At 46.0% G+C, this 15,224-nt stretch overlaps 1 protein-coding gene across 2 annotated transcripts in view; it reads right to left on the bottom strand.

Moving 5' to 3' along the window:
- The window catches only part of SLC22A18 (solute carrier family 22 member 18), a 67,436-nt gene that overhangs the window by 8,814 nt on the left and 43,398 nt on the right, over positions 1-15,224 (bottom strand). The window contains exons 5-8 of one of the 2 annotated variants that reach the window (XM_048307947.1): positions 15,035-15,150; positions 14,481-14,585; positions 9,202-9,302; positions 300-401 (exon numbers count right to left, since the gene is read on the bottom strand). In XM_048307947.1, coding sequence (XP_048163904.1) covers positions 300-401; positions 9,202-9,302; positions 14,481-14,585; positions 15,035-15,150 — 424 coding nt within the window. The remainder of the gene's footprint in view (positions 1-299; positions 402-9,201; positions 9,303-14,480; positions 14,586-15,034; positions 15,151-15,224) is intronic. The other variant, XM_048307948.1, reaches the window with a different exon arrangement.

Here is a 15,224-nt window from a genome sequence, read left to right as displayed (position 1 = left end):
TGCAAATCCGGTGACTCAGGAGGGACTTAGCGAGTTTCTGTGCAAGATTAATATATTTTTTAATCCCCATAACTATTACTCACACGGCTCTTTATCACGGTTTGGCGCAATGCTGACGTTGAGCGCAGCTCTGTTTGCACAGAGGCCCAGGAGAGTTGGTTTTCCCTGCCCCAAAGACCACCCGAGAGAGCCAGAGGTGGAATTTCCAGGGGCAGAGCTCACAGCCAGGTCTCACAGACCTCATGTCACTGGTTGTGACGTTATTAAAGGCCTCGTGGGTGATTTCACACCCGCCTTACCATGCCTAGGCCCACGCCGGCAAAGACGAGGACGCTGAGTCTGAGCAGGGTCATCTCTGTGCAGTGACTAGCGAGTTTCCCAACAACCAAACCCTGGACAACCTGGCAAAGAAGCACATAAGCACCATAAGCCTGATATTTACCATCATTTAAACAAACTCAAAAGAGAACTTTCTTCAAAGAAACAGGTTCTTCCATCAGGGTTTTTTTGACAAAAAAGGACCTCACTACCACAGTAAATGATTGGAAGGTGTGATCCATTATTTCAAGCATTTTGCCTTCTAGAGAGAGTTCCATCCCATCAGCTGGAAGTCTTAGTGTGTATGCCTGAGTTTACCATCACTGCCTACTCAGCAACAGTGACTGAAACTTTCTAAAAATGCTTGCAGATACAAATGATCTTTTCTAACCTATGATGTGTTTGTGAAATACAGTTAATACCACGGTCTTCATTCTTGGCAAGTCCTCCCAAAGAAAAACTGTACATTTGTAGAGCAGAGGAGGAAAATGTCTGTACCTTCTCTTGCCATTATTTTAAACTATAAATATACAAATTGGGTGGTTCATAATTTTTAGGCAGGAAACAAGTATGACGGAGATGCTAATATCCAGTCCCAGCAGTACACGCAGATGTAAAGGATGGGGAACTGGTTCTACAGATTTTAAATAAAAACTGGGGGGGAAGGGGAGGGAAGGAAGAGCAAAATATTAAAATCCGAGAAATTATTTGACTTTTCCAGCACGTTGCAGAGCAAGGATTCCCTCTTTTATTTATCTGTTCAGCATCTCCCATACTTCAGGTGATGCTGGCCCAAGTGGACACAGGAGGAGAGAGGCTGGAAGAGATCATGGTAAAAACAAAATCTGACTGACTGCAAGGGACAGATAGGAATCTACTGAGCTTTCCCTGCCTTGAAAGGGTTTGTTTGATCCAAATGAAAACCTCTCTGACTTGAAAGAAGAACTCTAGTTCAAAATGCTTTGTTGGGTGTCTTTGGTGGGCTTCATTTCTGTGGCAGTCCATCCTGGAGAAAACTTCAGTGGTCTGCTTGGACCGGGAATGACACTACACTATACTCAGCCTTGCTATGTTAATCCTGAGGCAGAAACCCAAACTCAGCTGAAAGGAAATGAGTGCAAAATAAATGAGAAAGCAAGTTATTAAGCAGAAAGGAAATGTTAATCTATCATAAACAGTCCAGGAAAAACAACCCAATTTAATTACTAAAGCAAATTAAAAAAAAAAAAAAGAGAGAGAAAAAAACCCCAAACCAAAAAGCAAATAGTAAGAGAGTGAAAATGAAGTTGACATAAAGAACAATAGCTACAGAATGAAAATATTTCCAACAGTATACAACTGAATGGAAACCCATCAAAATTCAACCCTTCCCTTTGCTTCAGAGCACAAAGGATTTTTGACACGAGGGCACGTCACACCAGGAAGACATTCTGGCTCCTGCCTCCTTTTTGTCATTGTCCCTGCCTCTGGCCAGGGCTCGAGATCTTGGCTCACGTGTGCCCAGCTGTGGCGTGACACTGGCACAGGCTCTGTGCGTCCTTCCCAGGTCATGTCATCTGCCAAGCGGCCTCTGGGACACTGGCGGACTTGCTGTGGCACGAGGCTTGGACAGTGCCTAGGGTGACCTGAGTCATCCTGACCAAAAGCCCTGCTGTGGCCACGAGAGGAGGCTGATGCCAGCCCCAGCAGCTCCTACTCTGGGGGTGGGTGGGGAAGCTGCTGAGTAACGCTTCATTAAGCTGAGTGCTCCAAAAAGGGAGAATTGTCATTAACTTTTTGCAACTCCCCAGTCCCTCCTACTGGCTCTCCCCAGCCGGGGCTGTGCTGAGTCACATGGGATGGGGGCTGAGCCTTGTCCCAGGGCATGGATTGACTCAAGGATGGCATCACCTGAACCCCAGTTCAGCTCTGCTGAGCCATTGGAGGAGAGGAAACATTTCCCAATTTGCCCAGACTTGAATGATGTATTTAATTGGGATGCACCGTGCAGGCACAGCCCTGTCCCTGCCCTTCCTTGAGTCATTAGGGTATATCATCAGCAGCATCCCTGGTGCGATGGCCATGGGAGCGGCATTCCCAAAAATGTTGCCGTCACTGCACACGAGCCCCTGCGTGAAGGCAACAAGCACCACTGCAGCAGAGGCAGGCTCTGAGCAGGCAGGACCTGGAGATGTGCAGGATGAGCTGTCCCCTGAGCGAGCAGAGCAGAGGGATGGTCCTTGTGCCAATGCTGGCATTCCCCATGGGCTTTCCCATAGCTTGGGCTGTGGCAATAAAAGCACAAAGTAAAACATCACTGCTGAATCAACTAGCTTGGCAAGGAGACTATTTCCAAGGACAGGCATGAGCTCAAGTCACCTGCTTTCCCCTTGGGTCTGGGCAGCAATCCTTGGGTTGTACAGACGGTAGTTCCCCACCATGGGCTACCTGGGCTGCCTGCCTTCCTCCCTCCCCAGCACAGGCACTGCTGATCCAGCCATTAGTCCCAGGCAGGCAAGGCCCATCGTCCTGATTTTGGACGCAGAGCCTTGATTTAGGTGCTGGATAACGTTTCCAGTCACCAGGAGCTCTGACCTCACTTTCCAGTCTGAATTTAGACCTGAAAACCCATTTACTTCCAGCCTGCAATTGTCCCTGGGTGCAGAGCCCCTGGGTTTGCGTGAGCAGCAACAGCCTGCACAGGCACATGTGGGAAGGTGAAAGTGAAAGGCGGTTCATGTGCACTCTCCCATGTAAGATTTTGGACATGTGCTGCCTTTACCAGCAGGTAGCAGGGACAACCCAGATGACCTGGCCATCACCGCTCCCATGGACAAGCTCTGGTAGCTGATAAATGGCATTTATCCTTATTTTTATTCTTACTGGTATGTTCTGGGCTTTTCCTTGCACATAAACTCCCCTTGAGATCGACTGCAATGGGCTTTCCCCTCCTGCATTTCATTTTGCCTGGATGGTGCTTGCCTTTGTAACCTGACCTCCTTTGAAGTCGGGGAAGAGCCAGTGTACCTGGCTGGAATGCCTTCTGTCATCAATAAACAAAAGAGAGAGGAAATTGTTTGCAAGTGAAATAACAGGCACTGCCTGTGGCTGTGTACACATGTCACAGGAAAAACCAACTCATCCTTTTTTCTCTCCCCCCTCTCCTTCTTTAAAGGCAAATAAGTCTCCCAATAAATGCGTAAGGACAGCCAAATCTCTATTCATCATTTTCTAGATTCACCAAGCCGGGGATTTGTTACATTAGTCCAGCAAATCACATGGAAAGATACTCTCTGCCTCTATCATTGCATTTGGTTCTGGGAAAGCAGCAGCTCCCTTTCGCTCAGAAAGGCCAATTACCCATTTGACTGTTAACCTCTAACAAATTTGAGGAACCTCTTACAGGATGGAAAAGATTGTTTCTGTTTGAAGGTCCAAGGGGCTAGTTTTCAGAAGACTTTTGAAGTACTAGCCTTACTGCACGGAGCTGCTGCTGAGCTGACTGGCACCTGCAAGAAGCTGGCCTCACCTGTGGAGGTTAGAAGAGTTATGCAGATGCTCAGCTGGTCCTCTGCGCTCAGAGACACGGGACTGTTTCTAAAGATTCTTCCATCAGCACCAATTGAAAGCTTGACAGAGCCCAACAACAATAAGTTCCCTTTCACCCGACAGCTTGGAAGTGAAAAGCTGTGAGAAGGTCGGAAAGGCAGACACAGCAGGCTCGATAAGCTGGTACAGCCTCGTAGAGAAGATGCAGGGCCCCATCCCTAGCACAGATAGCATGATTCACATCAGAAGCAGCCTCCCACGCCCTGGACCCGTATCTCGCCTTTGAAATGGTGCCGGCTGGCAGTTCCCAGGCGAGCGCCGGCTGGGGAGGGACGCGCGGGTGGGCACCGGCTGGGGCAGAGCACGGGGGTCAGCACAAACCACAGGGCTTCTCTGCACGGGCTGAACGTGGTGCAAAGCCCTGGCTGGGGGAAAAGGGAGCTGTTTTACTGACACAGCGATGCCAAAATCACTTGAGGAGTTCAGGTCTTGTGGAGGAGCAGGAGGGCGGTGGGACTGGAAGGAGGGCTGATGGTGAGGACCAAACTGCTGAAGGCAGCACTTTGCCAAACGGGGAAGAGGATGGTGTGTTTTGCAAACTCCAGCCTAATCACTTTCTTTCCCCCTCCAACCCACCCCCCTCCACAGATATAAATCCTTCAAAGCAAGGAAACTGGAGAACTTTCTGTTTGTTGTTGCAAGGTCCTTTCACAAAGTGGGTTTTCCCCCTAGGCATACCTGGCTGTAATTAAAACCCTGGCTCTTTAATCATCTCTTTTGCTGTGCAGGGGAAAAAAAAGCGAGAGGGACAGACTGGTGATAAGATGATACACAATGTAAATCTCTCCTCCAGGAATCTCTCTCATCTTTTCAGGATCACTCCGTACCAACTTGTCCCTCCAGAAGCTGCACAGCTAGAGGTGGAGTTTGTATAACAATACAAATTTAAATGCAGTAAATAGAACAGATGTCTTATGATTTCTTGATCCTCAGGGTTATAAATATCTAGCCCTTTGTCCCACCCAGAGTTTTGTTTGGTGCATTTTGCTTTGGGTTTTTTTTTTTTTGGAGAAAACGTTCTTAAAGGAAAGTTTCCCCCACCCCCTACTGTGGTTTGAAATCTAAGCATTAGATGTGACTTGAGATACAGCCAGGGACTCCAGGTATTTCACTTGCCTAATCCTCCAGCAGCACTTTCCAAGCCACATACTACACCTGGAAGGTCTCCATGCTATCACACTTGCAAACTCCAAAAAAACAAAAGGAATCTAGGCTCATTCCTGCCCATTACACGAGATTAAATTATTTTAAACCAGTATGAAATTCATTCTTCTCTGGAGGGAGATTGAATGGCATTTCACACTCCCAGGCATTCACTATGAGGGAAATTTCATTCGCATGGTTTCTCAGATGAGAGGACTCTGGAAGCCCAGCCCTGGAGGACAGAGGGATTGTGTCCCTGACAGGCTCTCATACCTCTTGCCTGGAGACCTATCAGTGATCAGATAAAGATGCTTCAAGCACATCGTGAGCAAGGGAATCTCTGCAGTGCAGGCTGCCTGGTGCAGAGGCAGCTCTCCTGCTGTCTGCCTTCCTCTCCTCATTTTGTTATCTCCCATATGACTTCTCTTCAGCTGGCACAGTCCCAGCTCATCAGACGGCCCCACACTTTCAGGGTGCATCAAGAATCCCTGCAGACACCTGGACTGCTTGAGTAACCCCCATGTGCTATTTTCATTTCCCCATCAGTCTGTTCCAGCCTTGGTCATATTCCATTTTCTAAGCCACAACTCTGTTTCCTCATCAGACAATTCTTTGTCTCAATGCTGTCCCACTGCCTCCCCTTTTCTGACCTTGCCTGGCTCTGTCCTGACCCAGACCTTCCTTCCCACCCTCACTGCACTTTCCCATATCCCCTGCTATTAGATGATGCTCACCACATGATGAGATGAGGCTGAGGAGCTCTGGATGTGATCCCTTGGGTGATGGCTGAATAAGTGGTGTGCCTAAACTAACATCCTCCATCTGCAAAGAGGGAAAACCCCTCACCTCCTGCAGGGTCTGTGATTCTGTGCTGATTCCCCATGCAAAGAGCTGTTTGAGATAGCAGTGACAAAGGACTTCAGTTGCCTACTTAAAATTAGGAGGACTGACTCAAAGCCTCTCAAAATCTCCTCTCTAGGTACTCTGCAGCTGGCTTGAATGAGAGGAATAAGAAGAAACAGATTCTTACAGTGCATTGGCCACTTCTCACCACAGCAGGTCAAATGAGGTTGGGAAGCTGAAAAACTACATTAAGCAATTGGAGCATAATATCCTTGGGGTGGGAGAGGAAGGCAGGAAGACACCATCACTGTTTGAGTCATCCTGGAATTGCTGATCGGGCTGGGAAAGGGAGTGCAACATTGCCTTCTGTAAGAGGAATATGTTAGTTTTGAGAATATTTAATTTAAAAAATAAAAACTACAATAACACAAAGAAATAATTTTCCCCTTAATTTCTTTGATGTCCCCTTCCAGCTATAAAAGTCCTTAAATGCTACCTTTTTTCAAGTCCCAGAAGAGATACAAACATGGGGGACAGGTTTCCTCTAACGGGAGGGCTCAGGGCAAGTCCAAGAGGATGGGAAAATCCTTACAATGATTTACAGAAAGGCAAACTAAGGAATAAAAAAAAAAAATCAAAGCTGAGGATCTGGTTGATGAAATAATTTGAAAATTATATTATATTCCTTATGAATAAAGCTATAATTTACTCAGTGAAGTGGGGAAGCCAGTCAGCAGATATTAATCATCATTCACCTACTCAGATTGGTGGAATTCACTTGCACCTTAATCTGCATTTGTATCTCAGCAGTATCAATTCGCTGTACTGCAGAAACAAATGCATCTGAAATGCCAGCTTAGGCAGCAGGAAGGCACACAAGCAGCTCTGGGGCTCAGCAGGACAGAGCCAGCATACTTCTATTCCCTGCATGCTACAGCAACCCAAACAGAAGGCAGCCATAAAACGTTAACCCCGACACCATCCTCAAGAGATATCTGTGGGTGGAGACCTGAAAGTAAAGACACAAATTCTAATGTTTTAAAATAATTTAAATAGGAAGAGTTTAATTTGGTCCACTTGAGGATCTTGTCCTGCATAAACCAGAGTAGAGTTTAGAACTGCCAGTGATAAAGGGGAGAGAAGAAGTGACAAAGCAGAAAACAGTGCTTTGCAAGCTCTCAGGTGAGATGGCTTTGCTGTTGCCAAAAATCAGGTCTCCTGGGCTTTTAAAAAATTGAGCGTTTTTTCCCCGTTCCATTTTGGGGTTCTGATAGCAAACCTCAAAGTGCCAACATGAAGAAGTTTGTACCCTATGACCATTTCACTCCTGTATTTCTGATGTCCGCAGCCATGCACTGTGAATAGGAATAGCAACATGGATAGAAACTACATGGACAGATGAAAGAAAACTGCCTGGCTGATAAAAGCCAGTTTCTGTGCCAAATGTCCCAAGGCAAAGACTCCCCAGAAGAGTAGATACTTCACCTGAGACTGCAGGCCCCTGCTGGGTTGAACTGTGGCAATAGGCATGATTGGCTTCTGTGGGATGCAACTCTTTGACTCTGGGAAGGGTCAGGTCCCTGGTTAGCACTGGCATCTGATTATCCATTAGGAAGCAGAGTGGATGCTGTAATTCCCGTATCTTCCAGGGCTGTGTCTCTATGTGGGGTGCCCCAGCACAGCAGAGGAGGTAACCTTATCTACAGCAGTTTCAACCAAACTAAGCCAGGGAACAATAGCAGTGAAGGCAGACAGATATTCCAGACAGAACAGCAGTGTCCTCAAGACAGATATCCTGGACCTAACAGCAGCATCCAGGCTCCATCTAGCAACACAAAGCCACTCCTTACAAGAGCTATTCCTGCCCATGTTACCCAACTCTGAACAACCACAGCCATGCTGCAACTCCAAATTTTATTTCAGTGTAGACATATGTAACAGGAGTTTATCTGGTGTTTCTTAAGTTAAACGCCCAGCTGTGGGGAGTCCTTCTGCATTCAAATGGGGAAGAAGATATCAGACAGTGGCTTGGTCCCTCTAAAACCTGAGTCATTCCTGCAGACCCTGGTCTAGCAGGCAGCATACAAGGCTAACATAGGGAAAGCCTCTGAAAGCAGTGGAGTTTGGGTCAGAAGCTTGCTTTGGAAAGCAGCTGCTGATCTCCCCACTTTTTACACTGTTTCCATACTGTGGACTGGCAAACTGGTCTTCTTTCCAATGAGGCTGAATGGGACTGCATCCAGCTGGTTGGAGATGTTCACAGGACCAAGTCCAAAGCCACCCTCACAGGAGGGACATAGCAAAGGCACCATCTCCTCAGCTCCAGCCAGTTTACTCTGCAGAATCCAGTTGCTGATGTACAGCCGCTCTACCAAGATGCCCAGATTTGGTGAGACCAGGCCAGAGCCCAAGTGACTGACAACACCACGCCAAATCCAAATCATAAGGGAAGCAACTTAAGCTGCCATTCCCCAAATGAGAAGCTCCTCCAGATCCCACAGGAACTCTGCAGCAATATCCAGGAAATGAAGAGGATTTAATAACAAGACCACTCTCTTTTCAGGATATTGCTTAATTCGCATTCCTACCTTGGGGCTTGGTCATAACCATCTGCTGCTCTTTCTGCAAAATCATTAAGCCTCTTCCTCCAAAAGGAACACTCTGCTATAACACATCCCTGGACATTTTTGACCCTGTTACTGCCTAGTTCAGCTGACTTTTCCCTTTTATCTATTTTGGTAGTCTCTTAACTGTGTTCCATCACCCACCTTTCTGTGCTTTGTTGTTTTTTTGTTTGGTTTTTTTTTTTCTTTTCTGGAAATCACAAGCTTGCTGTGCTTGTTTCCATGCAGCAGAAACAAGTTCTTCTACACTGAAGGGATCTGTGAAAACACCAGTTAGATTGTCTGCTTTCCTGAGTGTACAGGGTGCTACTATATAAATGTAAATCAACTAACCTGCACCAGGCAAAACCTCAGCCAAGGAAGGCACTTTAGCTTCAATGTAAGTTTTGTTAAAACACCCAGGACATATCAGTCCAAGGAAATTTTAGCTCTACAGCTTAAAGATCCACAAAGAAGGAAAAGGGGAAGAAAGCTTTCAGGACATTCCTTGCCCCAATTTCTTCCCATTCCAAAACCAGAATAAATTTGGAGTCACTTCTCTTTCTGAAGCCAAATGCCATATGGCAGAGCTAGGATTTGCCTGTCAACAATGCACCTGGATTTGGAAGAGCATGTGTCCAAAAGGTAGTGAACTATGTAGCAGTGTGGCAAGCTAATCTAAGAGAGGGACTTGCACTTCACTTACCATTTGAAGGACACCAAAATATGACATCAGATATCCAGACTCCACTGCTTCCAAGCCAAAGAAATCCATTGAGATGATGGAAAACATAATCATGAACAAACCTGGAGGGAGGGTTAATGCAAAGAATACATCAATATACTTGCACTGCCTGTAATAGCCCAAATCCTGCTCCCAGTCACCACCAGTCCAAGTCAGCAGCTCTCCCTGGGTTTGCCAGCACTGGGTATAAACACGAGCAGAATGCTATCCAAAGTCATTGTAGTAATTTAATCTTTAAATGTTAACTCTTTTATCCCCCTTACTTTCATCTTTAAATAATGTGACTATGTAGGCTGTAGTTTCAGCTGTTAATTATAAACTGGTAAATATTTATATCACCAAAGCCAGGCTAACCATTAAGATGGCAAGAAAACATTTGTTCAGACAAGACTGTAACCATAAAAATAATCTGATTGGATTCCTCACCCCTTTTGCCTGACTTCAGATATTCACCATGGGGAACAGCCCAGTGACATCAGCCAAAGTGCAGTGGTTTCACTGCACACCTCAGCAATGATGTCGGTGGAACATGAAAAACCTCTTGTGGGGACTGATAGCAATGTCAACACAAGCAGTCAGGAAAGTATGGATAGAAAGAGCACAGACGAGCTCTGCTTTTCAACTGAGGCAATTTTTGGAAAGTGTAACAGAGAACGTCCACTCAATCTCAAATGAAAATACAATAGTGTGCACTTCCCTCACTGTCAAACACACACAAATACAGGCATGCTCACACATGCTCCCATCCTACACAGAGAGCCATCAAATTAAAAATATTATGTCAAAACACTGCACTTCAATTGTGGTGTGGGGTAAGAGTCTGCTGCTTCCCCTAGTGTCTCGTGCACCTGAGACGGACCAAGACAATAGGAAATTGGGGCTCTCTGCATGTGAAGAACCCCACAATGCGCCTGTTGGAGATCACTGATCCTTCTGGGACAGAAGAAGAGCCCAGATGACCTTTAGCAGTCCTGCCTTTCCTTGTAAGAGCCTCTGAGTTACAAAGACTGGGTAAAAAGGGAGCCGCGTTCCTCTCCTTCCTGAAAAATACAGAATCCAAGAGGCAATGTGTGAGGACTGAGAAGACAACTGATGGCCTGGCAAAGTGACATGGCATGGGAAGGGTTTGCCAGCTTTTCCTGGAAGGATGAAGAGAGTGATTCCAGATTGCTGGTTCAAATGCTGAAGGGGACCAGCTCCTGAACAAACAAGCACAACTCCACTGCATCCAGCAGCCCAACTCCAGCACTACAAGTGCAGCACCTGCAGCAAGGAGAACCTCCCTCCAAGCACCTAAAGCCTTTTCCTGGAGGCAGCACTGCCCTCCCATCCAGGACCTGCCACAAAGCCTTCCTGAACCCTACTGGAGACATGTCCTACTCCTTAACAGGAGTAGCTGCAACCCAGCTAGATGGAGTTGGGAGAGAGGGACGTGGAGAAGGTGCTTGGGAGCTGGGGCTCATGAAGATCTATGGCTTCCCCACACCCCTCCATGGACAGTACCTGTCGTTACCCAGTTACTTTGAAATCGTTCTCAGCTCAAGCCAGCTTAAGGTAACATGCAAATACCAGTTATTTACTCACAACACCCAAATCAGGCAACACGGTTGCACATGTTTATAAAAGACACACGTGATGAAATGAAAGAAAAACCACACTTGGTTTCACTTGTAGGAAGATTAGATCGAAGCAGGCGCTCGCCCTTCATCCTGCACCCCACTGCAGGTACCACCTAGGAGGGGCTCAGCCTTCCTACATACCTGATGCTTCTTCCTGGTACTTCGCTCCAGCTTCTACAGCTCCTCTCCCCTTTGAAGTCCCTCATCAAGTTAAGGCAGATTTGGATCTTTCTCCTCCAAACAAGCTGCTTGCTTTCAGAGCAGGGGAGTAGGCTCTGCTCTTTAATTAGAGTTACACATTGCATGGCTCCCCTGGAGATGCAAAGGTCTCCTTTTTAGATGGGTGTCACCTCTGTGCCTGCATGGTCCATTAAAGCTACCTGGAGGAGGGAGACGCTTTTGACCCTCTCCTTTCAGCAGCTAAGGGGGTCTCTCCCACTGGTAACACATTTCTTGATGAAACCCACAAGGCAAGCCCCAGACTGAACTAAAAAAGATGTTATACTCATTGAAACAAGCATTTCTTACAAAGATCTCAGCAGGTTCCCAGCTGAGTAGGCTGCAGGTCAGCTGAGTGCAGCCACATAAATAATGATATCCCTCAGTCTACACTGAGAGGCTCAGCGTGAAAAAAAATGGAAATGGCATAAAATACCCTCAGTAACCTCGCCTTTTTTGAGGAGGTCTAAGAAAGAAGTGAACTCTTTAGAAAACCTGGCATCAGTGGGATGAATAACAAGGATTATGCAGCAGAAGGCAGGGAAATGATTTGTGAGATGCAGGAATGATGAGAAAAAGCACCAAGGAGAATCAGGAGTGCAAACCCTATTTAAAAAAAAACCAAAAACCACGATGTGACATGTCTGAAAGCAGCCTGTGGTTTTGGAGGGCCAGTTTAGCAATCCTTACTGCAAGATGGTGTGAGAAGGCAAGCACAGCCTCTGGGAGCTCATCCCAGCCCTCCTACGCTGGACTGGAAACGTGATGGGATGCAGACCCGTAAGGCTCACTGCGAAACCCTGCTCCACATGTGAAAGAAAATCCTTTAAAAAATGGGATGCAGGTGCTAAAGCAATCATGTCAAAACCAGATTTTCCAAAGGGATTAGGCAGCCAAAGATTCACACAAGCAGCTATTTTTCAGTATTTTCAAGGCCCTGGTGATTTCTTGTCAATGAGAGTTACGTTTGATATTTTTATCTTCTTGTTTTTCTTTCTGTCCCTTATCTACCACAAAGTAATGAGGCTCTGTTTTCCCAGGTCAGCTGAGAAGGTAACTCGGCTGTGCTGGAGCTGTCTGCTGCCTGTCCAATCCCTGGCAGCTCCTTTCCTGCAAGAGGCACAGAGCCCACATCCCTGCTTTTGTGCAACAGAGGGAGGAGGTTCCCAGCCCTGCAGCCCTCCTGGGGAGGTTCTTTCAGTCTCAAACAAGCTAATTTTAGACAACAATGAGATCCATAAGGGACAAAAGATTTTCTTTGCTGTATATCACAAACTTGTTTACAAAGTAAATAGAGAACAGTCTGTAATTTGGGCAATCTAATTAATTATACAGTTGCAGCCTGGAGATGAAAGGTAAATGAGCTCATGAGGAGCTCAGCCTCCAGCTGTGAGCTGCAGAGAGTTAGTGATGGCCAGAACCCCTTTCAGCTGCCATCAGTTGGTCAGTGATCTGAAGAGAAGAGAGGCCTGCAAAGAGAAGTCAGTAGGATTTTAATCATTCCTCACTGTGGTGTGAGTGCTACAGCAGGAATGCCTCAAGTGAACCATCTCCTACCCTTACAGAAATACTCCCAGGCATTCAGTGACAGACTGTTAGCCTGCCTTAAATCCCAGCTTCACTGCCTCCATCCTCTTTGCCTAGGAATTGCCTTGCAGTTTTGGGCAGGAGATGTTTTTTTCGGTTGGGTGAGCATTTTTGCTTTGCACAGAGAAAGAATGGATTCTGTAACAGGCAGGAATTTGCATTTCGGCAGGAATGACTAAAGCAAAGTGCATTTTGCCTGGCCTTTGGAAGAAAGAGAGCACACAGGAAATTACTGTGCAGAGCTCATATGGATCTAGTCTCAGGCATTTTTAACAGAGAAATGAATGCTGCTTTAAGTTGAGAAATGAGCCAGAATCAGCTAAGAAAACCCTCTTAAAACATCTCTCCCATTCTGTGAAATGCTGTCCTTTTATAGAGTACAGTTTTTGGAGTACAGTTTTAAAAGTTTATCTTCTTAAGAACCAAAAAAATCGCAGTATTAGGTCAAGCCAGCAGTGGTTTGAGACTGAATCCTGTCTCCAGTGGCAGGGGTAGGACCAACTGGCATTAGTGATCTCTGCCAGTACCACCTACACACAACAAGGAAAAAAAAAAATCAGAAATCCTTTACTTCCCTGCATGTTATTCTACAACTCCAGTAGGACTTGTTCCCCCAGAGACATAGCAAGGAATAACAGATGAGCCTGACCAAGCCCAGGAATGCCATCCCCTTCCGACTCAGCCACACTCCATAGCCAAATTTACTTTCATTTCTAAACTGAATTTACAAAGTTGACAAATTATAATTTGATTTTTAAATCATGCTTCACGTTATTTAAACTTCAAGGGCTTCTCCAGACAAAACTGAATTGAAAACGATGCAAAGTCTAAAAGCTAGGGTGCCTTAAGTCCCCTCTTAGGATCCCTGCTTGGAAGGGAAGTGTCTTAGTTTGTTCAGATGCACGATACACAGGTGTTATGATGTGCACAAAACTCAGTTCTTGAAATCATCATCAAGAGAAACTGCATTTTTGGGTTTGACTGGGAGAAGGGCCATGAAGGCTTTGTGTGTGGAAGGGCAGGGAACATCACCTTGTCCTTACACATCACTGACAAGGATGACATGCAGCTTGTCTCTAGTCAAGTACGTGGGGAAAGAAGCTAGAGGGTAGGCAAAACTGAAGATTATTAAATTATGGCCAAGGATATGTAGCCAGGCAAATAGGGAGATCTGGACCATGCCAGGACAGCAACTGACTCAGAGGAAGCAGGGAAACAGATGGGTTTTGGAAGGGTTTGAGGTAGCAGCAGGTTCCTACCATGACACAAAAAACCCCAGCAAAACATATGAGGAAGAGAAGAAAAAGCACCACCATGAATGTGCAAGGGAAGGAACATGCTGTGGCTCCCCTGGGTGCAGCCCGACCCTCTCATCCATCAATAATTTTTAGTTGTTGGGAAAAAGGTTAGGATACACGTACAACTTAAAGTCACTAAGTAAAATCAGGAAGGACCTCAGTTCCTCTGGCAGAGGACAAATGATTTTCTTCTGCTCTGAAGAGCTTACAGCCCTAAGAGTAGTGACAGACAAGAGGCAAAAACATTTGCAGTGAGGGGGATGGAGAGATTAAGTGATTTGCCAAAACTCCTAGATGCAGCCTATGACAAGTAGTGTGTTTGACATTAAGACCCAGGGTTTTGATCCCTTGTAGCTGAGACTACCTGAAAATATCCAACATGAAGTTAGGAGGTGAATCCTCACTGCCCTGTGATCAAAAGCAATGTGCTTTCAGTAACTTGAGACAAGCCTGGTCTACAGTGTAAGTCATCCTATTTTAAATACATCAGCAATCATGGGTAATGGGTGAGATTTACCTATGGGAAGTCCAGCAAAGACCTTGACTATGAAAACTTCCATTACTCCTGGAAACTTCATCAGGCGCAGGATTTCTCTGATGCTAAACAAGCTGCCAGATGTTCCTGCAGAAGATGATATATGGGTTTATACTCTGTTTATACAGGTTAAAGGTAGAAAGCAAGAAACTCAGAGACTCTGCTCAGGTTCACCACCCAAAAGCCACATCTCAGGAGGCTGGGAGCTGGTGCCACATCTGCATGTGGAGGAACCCTCTGAGACAGTGGGGTTGCCTCCCCTGTCAGACCAAACTAACCCCCAGCAAGGAGTCCACAATCACCCTTTCTGAGACACAAGTCTGGGCTGGAAGACTGCAATTCTACACGGCAGAGTGATCTATATATTTGGAATAATACTCTTCTGTAAGCACAGCTTAGACATTGAAGTGCCAGCATCTCGAGGCTGGGACCTTTTTGTCCTTAAATGTAGCCCCAAGGTCCTTCAGCAGTTCTTGCAGCATGTCAATCCCCTGTCCCTTTTCATGTACTATTTATCAGAACCACCATATACGTACTGTTCTCTGGCACATGATGGTCTGACTTTGGTTTAGTCTGCGAAGGGATCCAAACCATTGCTATCAGGGTGTTGATGAGACTTCCCACCAGCCCAACATACGTAGGAGAATAAATGCTGCAAACAGAAAAAATACAGGTAACTGGATAAATACTATAAACAAGATATTTATGCCTCCATCCTGCAAAGGC

The sequence above is a fragment of the Corvus hawaiiensis genome, chromosome 6 (assembly GCF_020740725.1).
Source record: "Corvus hawaiiensis isolate bCorHaw1 chromosome 6, bCorHaw1.pri.cur, whole genome shotgun sequence".
NCBI lineage: Eukaryota > Metazoa > Chordata > Aves > Passeriformes > Corvidae > Corvus > Corvus hawaiiensis.
This window is presented reverse-complemented; position numbering and strand designations above follow the sequence as displayed.